Source organism: Myotis myotis, unplaced genomic scaffold, assembly GCF_014108235.1.
Source record: "Myotis myotis isolate mMyoMyo1 unplaced genomic scaffold, mMyoMyo1.p scaffold_m19_p_11, whole genome shotgun sequence".
Taxonomy (NCBI): domain Eukaryota; kingdom Metazoa; phylum Chordata; class Mammalia; order Chiroptera; family Vespertilionidae; genus Myotis; species Myotis myotis.
The window spans coordinates 46,732,142-46,743,581 of record NW_023416315.1 but is presented as its reverse complement, the minus strand read 5'-3'; the positions used below and the strand labels follow the sequence as shown (position 1 = coordinate 46,743,581).

The following is an 11,440-nucleotide window of genomic DNA, read 5'->3' as shown; positions in this document are numbered from 1 at the left end:
AACAAATTAACATAGAAATTAGAAAATTGATTTGGCCAAAATCAATGAGAGATGTGCAAATTTTATTATTATTATTATTTTCAGAAACTGAAACATATAGTTTCACCCAAATATAAAATAATAATCTCCTCCATCTTAAAGTTGGCTTTAAAAATTATACTAATTTGAAAGTTTAATCATTACTATGATAATTTCTAAAGCTAGACATTTTAAATAATTTTCTAATTTTTTGGCTTTTGGCTTCTAGATTGTGCCCCCCCCCCCATCTTTATAATTATATCTTAACCTATACATCTTATTTGAAAAAATGTGAACTAATCATTACAACATGTATATTGCCTCATTACAGTCTGTACTATGCTTATTTTTCTGTACTTTTCTCATTACAGATGTAACTTTTACTATGCCCTGTTGTTTTAGGAATTGGTGTAACTCAGTGTTTAGAAAAAGTCATTTGCATGGTTTTAGTTAATTAACATAACTAATATATCAGTAGAACTGATTACATATATAATTACATATAAAAACATGCCTCTATTAAAGTGATTTACTTTAAATGCATTTCAATGGATGGATGATGGCAAATTAAAATATTGCCTTGAAGGATAAATGATTGATATAAAAGAAGTGGCCTTGACAACATCTCATGAATATGATAAAACAGTATTTCTAAAACATTAATGTACACAAAAATCTATTAGATGGGGCCTGAGATTCTGCATTTCCAACAAGCTTTCAGGTGATGCTGATGCTACTGGTTCCTGGACCACATATGAGTAACAAGGATCAAAAAGACTTTTCATGTGGATCCACTACAAACCCCATTCTAATAAAGTAAATATAAGAAGAAAACCAATCCCCTACACCAGTGGTCAGCAAACTCATTAGTCAACAGAACCAAATATCAACAGTATGATTGAAATTTCTTTTGAGAGCCAAATTTTTTAAACTTAAACTATATAGGTAGGTACATTGTTATTAACTTAATTAGGGTACTCCTAAGGCTTAGGAAGAACCACACTTAAGGGGCCAAAGAGCCGTATGTGGCTCGCGAGCTGCAGTTTGCCGACCACTGCACTTAGATCAAGCACAGTATTCAAAAAGAGCTTACAAAAATATATCACTTAATCATTTATAAAGACAGCAAAAGAGTGACTCAGAGAGTTTAAGTGACTTGTCAGGAGCAACATGTAATACTTAAAGTGCTATATCTGAAATCCAGGTCTCCTAGGTGTGAATGTTTCCCATTCAGCAATTATAAAATAATTAAGCTCATTTTAAAGCAGAAAATGACTATTATTTTTTGGAAGGGGATAGTATGAAATAACAGTTTTATTTTTACTTTTTACAAAGGATGACCTGTACAATGTTTATTGAATTCCACTATTTCTAAGAAACTTCACTACATTTTGTGTAGTTATCTGATATAAGCACATAAATCGAACATTTTCAGTAGTGATAATATATTCACTTTTTATCCTTTTACTCTAAAGCACACATTTTGATCAATCAATAAAGCATTTGACAGCAATTCTTTGCCTAAACACTTATACAATTGCAAACTCCTAAAGATACAATTTGTAAACTCCCACTAGATTTATCATTTGATGAAGGGCCGATCTTTCACTTCTTGAGTTTGCTATTTCCCGTCTAGACAATTACAGAATGGTATTTTTTCTCTTGATAATTTTGCTGGTCCTCAATTTTGTTTTCAAACTTTACAAAATGATGCATTGCTTTTTAGCACCATGAAGTTTATGGAGTAAAACATTTCTAAATTAATTACAAGTATCCCTAAAGAAGTCTTGTTCATTCTTTTTCTTAACCCTTTGCCTAAATCCTTTATTCTTCCCCACCAGGGTACATTGCTATCCATTTCACATTCTTTTTACAATTTACACTAAATTTTTGATGATATTTGTATTTAAGACGAGTCAGACTAATGTTAGTTACTTAAACCAGAATATTTGGATGGGTGCATAATATTATCTTTTCTCCAGTTATATAAAAATGGTCATATCCTCTAATCTTATTAATACATTATATTAAATATAAAAATATAAATATCTGTGCTTCTTTTCTAAAATATTTTTAAGTGTAATAATACACTTATAAAAATAACTTTTTAAAAATGTTGATGACATAACCTAAAAAAAGTACTTCACTGTACCAAAAGGCAGGAATAGCCTGATACCATTGTTAGACTCAGTGGACCAGTAAAGAGTAGTTTCCTAGATTTGAATGGTGCCAGAGCATAACTCCAGATAGAAGTTGGTCACATACTTACATAATACTTCCTTTTATAACTATAAATTTATCTATATTAGATAGGGGTGATGCTGTTTAATTACATGGCTGGTTTAAAATACATGGACATCTTCTTTAGATGGTGTCTATTTGTCATGCCCCTCACAGAGACATCTGCTGCTTAGTTCCATTCAGTCTACCTTAGCTACTCATCACTAAAGGAAACACACTTACTTCTGATATAGATTGATATAAACATCCTTTCTTTATAGTTAAACTTAATTTTAGGCCTATAATTAGAGCATTTACTTTTCCATATAAGAATTGTCATGAGTGTCCCAGTTTTTTTCTCAAAGTTGTATGATATTATAAAAGAATATCAAAGAAAAAAACCATGTAGGATTTTAGGAAACCTTTATATAAATGTCAGTTGCTTTAACATAAATTTTATCTTATGATAAAATAATATTCCATTTTAGCAGGCCTGAAAATAGATGAAATACAATTAAAAGAGAAATGTGAACGTTTTTGAATGACAACTCCACAGTGAACTGACTGCCGCACAGTTCTATGTAATAATGCTTGTTAGAGCAACTTCTTTGGGTGGTGTTACTCATGTTATCTATGGAATGCTAATTGTGTTTTAAAGAGGAAACCAATTAAATGTAGTCTACACATCATTAGTCTCAATTTGTGTTTGTATTTCATAAATTAATCTGCATGTAATTTAGATTAATATCCCTATAAAAAAGAAAAATATATATTTTATTACTTTCTAATAACTAAATTGATTTTGAATTGCAATTAAAATAGATTTTTTATATAAAATTTACTTCTTTCTAAAACATTATCTCATAAGGCTCTAATGAAATAGGAAATGTATATATTTGTATATGATTATAAGATAAGTGTTAAGCCCAACTATCTAGGACTTTTAAAAAATTATAGTTGAATTTCCATGACATAAATTCAAATTTTGGCAATTTTTCAAGATAGAATTTTAAAATAAAGAAACATATTTCTTATTTTTCAGATGGCTGTATTAACATTTCCCATCTTTATTAAAATAAATTTTACTATCTGATATACATGCCTATACTAATGGGATAATATGAAAAATATTCAACAACCAGAATGATATAAACTTTTACTAATCAGCATAAACAATAGACTCTCTGAACAAATTTCAGGAATGGGCAACTTTTTAAGACTGAACAACTTTTCAGGATTGAATACAACCCAGTCTTCATGGAAAATATAACTTTAGAATGTCATAGCCTAATTCTGGAGAAAGCTAATGGAAAATCAGTTTCTTTGTTAATTTCTGTTCATTGTAATACTCATGAACCAACTGCATGTGTTTGCCTGTTCATATTTTTACACTTCCTCTTGGATTTACCTATCTTGCAAAAAACCGTATTACATTTGGCTCAAACTTTTGAATATACAACCTTGAAATTCTTAGAGTGTTATTACCTATTCAAGAAAAGTACTGTTATTGTCATCTCTATGTTTCTAATGAGCAAACTAATGGACTGAAAACTTGAGTGACTTGCCCAAGGTCACATGGCTAATAAATAGTGAAGCTGGACTTTGACCCTACTTGGTGTGGCACGAGTGTCTATAATCTTAACTATTTTGCGATGTTGACTCTCTGCCTTTAAATGCCTAGTAATTTGATTGATGCCTCACAACTGAAAACAATAGGAAATAAGACCTCCACATTATAAATGGAGTTTCAAGTTGTATCCAAGTTGGATTACTAAAATAGCAAACACAATTCACCCATGTCCACTATAGAAGAGAAAACTAGAAACTTGAGTGGGTGACTCAGTGAGTAGTCAGTCAGAGTGCTGTGTTATTAACTCTTCTTCTCCCAACTGCCGCCTAAATACAGACGAGGAAAGGTCCCGAAGGGTATGGTGCTTTCTAAATAGAAAGGCATTAGGCCATCTCTGAGGCTATTAGGTGAGAGCATATTGAGATTAAGTCTTACGTGAGCCTAATATGCATCTCTATGATTTGGGGAATATTTATGAAGACATTGATCTGTGTCACTTACCATCTTTATACATAGGGAGGAAAAGGAATAAAAAACCACAAAAGCATGCAGTGCAAGTATCCTGTACCCCTACAAGTGACATGCGGCAGGATGTAGGAGTTACACATTAACCTAGTGAAAATGCTGCACTAATGGCCAGGCCCAAAACATCTTGACAGCTTCCTGTACAACAAGACATCCTGCTTGGAAAAGAACTCCAAAAATGGAACTCTATAAAGTGTTTCCAGGGGGTGGGAAACTGAATGGAACCATAAAATATGCGTGGACCCACAAGAGAAATAGAAGAACCCTTTAATAAGACTGATGGAATAATTAGCATTTGGGGCAAAACAGTGTGCTTGGATGATAACAAACCAATCATACAAAAAGTTTCCCTATCCTTTCTCATAAAACACTGGAAAAGGCCCTGGCCAGATGAGTCAGTCAGTTGGAACACTATCCTGTACACCAATCCCTGGAAAGGGCACATAAGGGAGGCAACTGATCGATGTTTCTCTCTCTCTCTTTTTTTTTTTTGACAGACAACTGTTTAGTTTTTATTTCATAATCATAAACTTAACTCTGTAATCCAGCTAGACTGGGAAAGGGGAGGGAAATTATGGAACCCAATAAACTGGCAAGAACACAAAGATTATGGAACATTCCAAGCAAATCGGGATAAAGGGGTGCTCTCCTGAGCTACAGAAGGAATGGTCTGGTGGTTAAGATAAAACACAAGTCAAATTTATTAGAGTTGCCCACAGTCAGCAATGGTGATCTTCTTGCTGGTCTTGCCATTCCTGGACCCATAGCGCTCCATGGCTGTCACAATATCCATGCCTTCCTTCACCTGGCCAAAGACCACATGCTTGCCATCCAACCACTCAGTCTTGGCAGTGCAGATGAAAAACTGGGAGCCATTTGTGTTCAGTCCAGCATTTGCCATGGACAAGATGCCAGGACCTGTATGTTTCAGGACTAAGTCCTCATCCTCAAATTTCTCCCCGTAGATGGACTTGCCACCTGTTCCATTGTGGCGTGTGAAGTCACCACCCTGGCACATAAATCCCGGAATAATTCTGTGAAAGCAGGAACCTTTAGAACCAAATCCCTTCTCCCCGGTGGTCAGAGCACGGAAGTTTTCTGCCGTCTTTGGAACCTTGTCTGCAAACAGCTCGAAGGAGACGCGGCCCCGGGGCTCGCTGTTGGCGGCTATGTCGAAGTACATGGTGGGGTTCACCATGGCTAGTCTCGGGCGGCTTCGGGGCGGCGGTGTCTGCAAAGCCGATGTTTCTCTCTCTTAACAATTGCTGGAAGCTAATTCCAGCATGTCATAAATGCAAGAAGTTTCATCAAAAGGTTGATGGAACCTTGAGGAATGCCTGCTGGAAATGGCTAAGGGCATTTCCCCACACTTAAAGATTTGCATAGATGATTGCTTGCTGTCCACAGCTGAGGGCATTTTAATCTATATGTTATTTCCTCCTACTGGCCAAACACCTGAACAGCCATAGGCAGTTCGCCCAATTTGACAATGGATTCTGTACACTAAACTTTGTCTTTGATATGTATATCTACCTTGCTTTAGGACAATTTGTGTTAATAAAAAGCAAGGGGTCCAGAGACACAAGGAGAACTTGGTTTCTTTAGCTAAGTCTTCTCTGGCTCCCCAAAATGCCTTCCAAAATTACATTTCGTCTCTGGACTCTTTAATCATTTACAGCAGCCCCTTCTCCAGATTTCTGAAAACCTTCTAGATGCTGGGTTAAGACCCCTGGCGTTAATGGGCGCTCTGCACTCTTTATTCACTTACATGTAGCCCTTCTCCAGATTCCTGAAACCCCTTCTAGATGCTGAGAAACACACACCGGCATAAAACATATCCTCAGGTGAAGATTAAAAAACAAAACAAAATAAACAAACAATAACAAAACACTGGAGAATGAAATGAGACCCAGGAGCAGAGGGTGTGAAAGAGAAGAAAGAAAGAAAGAAAGAAAGAAAGAAAGAAAGAAAGAAAGAAAGAAAGAAGACCATGTTTGCCTTCCCACTACCAGTCCCCTGACCAAACAAGGTCATAGCGGCACTGTGCACTGGCAGTTGGAGAGAAGGTTTCCATTATATGTGAGATTTAAGTTTAAACTTAAATTGGACTGGACTTTATAATATCAAAATGAGTCCATTACTAAAATGAGGCTTGTTCAACTGAAATTTATTGCGAAAGATTCCATCCAAAGCTGGGGAGTATCAGAAATGTTTTAAGGTACTAGTTTGAAGAAGGGGAAAAAAAAAGAAAGAGCCATTTCTTATCTCTACCCTCACTGGATTCAGTCTATTATTAAAATGTTTAAAATACATAGTGCCTCTTCTCCAGAAGCTCATAGTCCAATGGGGCATTAGATAGCTGTATAAGCTGTTTCAGTATAATGTGAGAAGTAACAAGAAGCACATGCATATATCAACAGGAGGGGTACCTAACCTAGCAAGCTTATAAGAAATACCAGTGTTTAAGTTGGAACCTTAAGTATGAATCTATTCGCTTTGTAAAACGTGGCGGAGATGCAGTGATGGGTTATAATTAGTGTTCTAGGCAGAGGGAGTTTTCTGTTCAGGAAGATTGCCATGTAAGGGGAAACATGATGCTCTGAAGAACTCAGTCCAATATCAACATTGCTCTCTGGAGGAAGAGGGCACCTCGCACCTCGGAACGTTTTGTGGAGAGACCTGTGAGAAATCTAAGGGTGTAACAAGAACGAAGCCAACAGCAATTTTAAAGCCCTGTGTTTCTTTTCTCTTTCTTCTTTCTTTCTTTCCTTCTTCCTTCCTTCCCTCCCTCCCTTCTTCCCTCCCTCCTCCCTCCCTCCCTCCCTCCCTCCCTCCCTCCCTTCCTCCCTCCCTTCCTTCCTTCCTTCCTTCCTTCCTTCCTTCCTTCCTTCCTTCCTTCCTTCCTTCCTTCTTTCCTTCCTTCCATCTCTGCAAAGACATTTATTTATTAATCATGGAAAGGAATGTCAATAAATAGACCTCAGAAGTCCTTCAGCAGAGATGAGAGCTAAAAAAGAAGGTACACATCTGAAGTGAAATGAAACTTGGGGGTCAGTTAAGTAAGAAGTTCACTTACTGGTACCGGATCCAGAGGCAACACTGTAACCCCAGGGCACAATCAAGTAGGTCCAACTCCTTGGCCAAGACGCTCTTCCTTCTCAGGCTCCTGCTCTTGCTTCTCAGGCTCCTTCTCCTGCGGAGGCTCCTCCCCGGCATCTTGCTTCTCTCTATCTGTGCGGCTCCAATTTTGAGGCTTGTGAGGTGGCTCCCCGTCAAGGCCCCCAGTGTCCTCAGAGTTTACCACTTCTTCTTCCCTCCGGGCGTTCACTGGCACCTGCAGCCTGTCCGGGTGGTCCTGGAAAACCTTCTCCGGGTGCCCGTGGGCCTTGGCCACCAGCAGTTTTGCTCCGTGGTCCGCCATCAGCTGGGTGCTGGCTGCAGGGGCACCGACACCCCTGAGGCCCTTGGCGCTCCGTGCCATGCCCACTGCTTCACCACGGAGAGGGCGCTGCGCGTGGCCTTCCCCAGGCCATCCTTCCTCGGGGAAGTGACCCTGTTGAAGGAGATGGTCATGCACTTGGCTCAAACCGCTGCTCTTCGGTGAGGAGGCGCTGGTGTCTCCGGAGCATCCGAGCATCCGTGGCGCGATGGAGAGCGGCACCAACGCCTCCGTGCCCAGCACCAGCCAACCGCAGCCAGACAGGGTGCAAGAGATGCAGCTACTGCAGCTCGTCCTTGGAGAGGCGCTTGCTTTGCCGCAGTCTAGCTGCGATGCTCTACGTTGGAATGTAGATAAACATGCGGGTGGACGCGTCCCTCCCTCCCACACAGCGTGGCCTCCTTCTAGCTAACGGAGGTGTGGGCCCCCTCTAACCTGGGCGTCAGCTCTGACACATGCTGCCAGTTCACGCTGCTGGCCCGAGTCAGTCTCAGCCCCATCAGCTGCCGCTCCAAAATCTCCTGCTTGCCCTGCAGCGTGGGCAGGTCCATGAAGACCGCGAGTCTGGCCCCAGCAAAGCGCTGCCCAATGTCAGCTCGGGTGATGGACTCCAGGGCGCTGACGTGGTGGGCAGTGCCCATTCCAGCCATTTGCAACATGAGCTGGTTGAGGGGCCGCCCCTCCTCGGTGTTGGAGAAACTCGAGGTAGTGGTGGTGGTGATGCTCATGGTGCCTGTGGTCCCCCCTCTCTTTGTGCTTCCTCTCCTCTTCATCATCGTCAGGGGGCCTCCTGTTCAGCTTATCGTTGGACGGAATCTCCTGCTTCCTTACTTCGGTCCTAAGTATCAGAGTCTGACTGGGTTCTGGGCCGGGTGCTGTATGGACCCCCGTCAAAGGGAGGGGTTGGCAGTTACACTTGCAGGCTCCTTGGGGCTCCCACTGCAGCGCTGTTGGTCCACCCGAGGCCTGTGGATGCCTGTGAACCGAGTGGGACCTGCTCCCGGCCCTGAGCGGAGGCCTCGTTCCTGCCTGAGCCCCGCAGCCCCGCCCCTGGCCTGGGCTGAGTGCCTTTTGTTTTTGTTTTTTAAGTTTGTTCCTTAGCCACCTTATTTACTTTTGAATGGGAACATGCTTTAGCTCTCCCAGAATTTGCTGCAGCCTTCTCCCCTAAAGCACCCCTAAAACATCATAAAATGTGGTGCATTTCCTAGTCTAGTGAGAGTCCCGCACTTTCCAACCCTGAACTTGCCTGTCAAAGACATTCTGGAGCCACTGTGTAAATATTATCAAGCTCCAAATTGTATGTACATGTATATTTAGAGTATACTAACACAACTGACGTTTCACTGAGTCATTTTTTGAAGATTATTTCATAGTTTCCTGTTTTGTTTTACAGAAGAGCAAGTGCAGAAAAAACAACTTAATAAAGTTGGGGAAGTGATTCAAGCTAATAAAAGCCTGGAATATGTTTACTAAGAGACCTAAACACCAGATGCTCAACCTTCCGAATTCTATGTAGGATGTTCATAACAACAGCTCCTGATTTTGCATCTATCTCCCAGTCTTACAGATAACAAGCAGTTACCTCATTTTGTTTACCATATAATACATGGCTCTTGACTCTTCTCCAGGGATTTATTTGACACGATACAAGGTTTATGAACATGACCAAAAATTTGCATTGTGTGAATACCCAAGAGTCTAGGCAAATCAATATGTAGGTTGAGTTATTACTTAAGTAGTGTTTAACAAAATTACATTTGCATCACTTGGGAATATTTTGAAGGGGTGGTTTGATATAGAGGACAGCTACTGTAGTTCTACTCACTTCAATTTATTTAAATGGGAATCAAATTTATTCGGGGAAGTGACCCCATTGAAGGAGATGGTCATGTACTTGGCTCAAACCGCATATAAGGTGGAAAAATCCCTGTACTCAGATAACCATCACCACTAACTGGTGACATAATTAACCTTCTTTCCTAGGCACTATTATCAATTTGGAGAGTACAGTTTTTTTGTTACTATATAAGAAAATGAGATTGTCAGGGCTATATCTATGTGCTTTCCTCATTTTAAATCCCACGGGAAAGCATTGGGCCATTGCATTTTATTCAGAGGTAAAAGAGAAGGTAAGTTTCTCCTTAGAGTATACATATTTTATCCCAAATCATATTTCAAAATATGTATAGATTTTTAAAATACTAACTGTATTTAGGTCATTTGTATAATAACTAGCAATTTTAGTTTTTAAAAATATAATTATCTCATTTAAGGGTATTAAAATATTAACACAATATTGTTACAATGTCAATGTTTTTCATTTAAATGTCACATAGTAAGGAACTGCTGAATGGGACATATTTTTCCCTTGGAATACTCTAGAAATGACCTGCTGGTTCCTTTTTATAGGAATTATTTTGCAAAGACATTAGAATTAGAAGAAAAACAAGTAAATATTAAAAATTTCCACCATGATGTATTTAATTGCTGAAAAAAAATATGGGTGGCTATCCTACTTGTGTTTAAATATAATTGGCCATTGCAAAGAAAACATTTTGCAATCCCAGATGACTGGTAAAAAAAATTAGATAAATTTATAAAAATTGACATTTTATAAAAAATTTCCAGAATATCATTTATGAAATCTTTAGTAAAACAATTAATGGCTTAGTGGTCTGTACCTAATAACTATATGGTGGATATTTGACATTCAAATAAGAAAAAAAGAATAACATGAAACATTGACCTCTGAGTTTTAGGTTGCTTTCATGTCTTGGTCATTGTAAATAATGCTGCAAAGAATTTGGGAGTGCATATGCCAAATATGCAAGTGTGGCCACAGGTCCCTACAGTTTAGATCTGGAAAGGTCATTTCTTTTGGAAGATAAAAGAGTCAAACCAAAAAGAAAAGATAGAGAAGAAGATTAGGAGGGATTTAGACTAACACCATGTGACAACAGGGATTGAGCATTTACTCTGTGTAACGGACTTCCTAGGTGTTGTGAATGAGAGTACAAAAAAGAATAAAATATTGTTTTTCCCATCTAGAAGGGAATCTAGAGTTGCATGAGCACGAGGAGCAGCAGTAAAAGTGAACAAAAAACCGCAACAACATGATTCACACTTTTCTCAAGTGCTCAATGCTTTTCAGGTGCAGCTTCTATAATGGCAACAAATGACTTTGCCAATGTGATAGTGAAGGAAGAGTCAAAGGTCATACTAGCTATTCATCCTCAACCTCTCTTTTCCATAAAGAAAGGACTGCTCTTTCATAGAATGTAGGGTTTAAAAACTATGTCCCTAAATGTGAATATTGCCAAGCATTCTCATTTCATAGTTATTATTATTTTAACCCTCAGGCAAGGACATGTTTTACTGATATTTAGGGAATGGGGGGAGGGAGAGAGGGGAGGGGGGGGGAGAGAGAGAGAGAGAGAGAGAGAGAGAGAGAGAGAGAGAGAGAGAGAAAGAAAGAAAGAAAGAAAGAAGGAAACACCAATGTCAGAAACATCAGTTGGTTGCCTCAAGGATGGAACCTGAAACCTAAGTATGTGGCCTCACCAGGAATAGAACCCACAACCTTTTGGTGTATGGGACAATGCTCCAACCATTGAGACACATCAGCCAGGGCGCATTCTGTATTTTCTTTCAACAATAGAAACAGT

The 11,440-nt window shown here is 39.1% G+C and overlaps 1 protein-coding gene across 1 annotated transcript; it reads right to left on the bottom strand.

Moving 5' to 3' along the window:
- Positions 1-4,821: 4,821 nt before the first annotated feature.
- Positions 4,822-5,531, bottom strand: LOC118665709 (peptidyl-prolyl cis-trans isomerase A-like). Its single transcript, XM_036327001.1, has one exon. The coding sequence runs from the start codon at positions 5,529-5,531 to the stop codon at positions 5,037-5,039; it is 495 nt and encodes a 164-aa protein (XP_036182894.1). The 3' UTR covers positions 4,822-5,036.
- Positions 5,532-11,440: the final 5,909 nt, after the last annotated feature.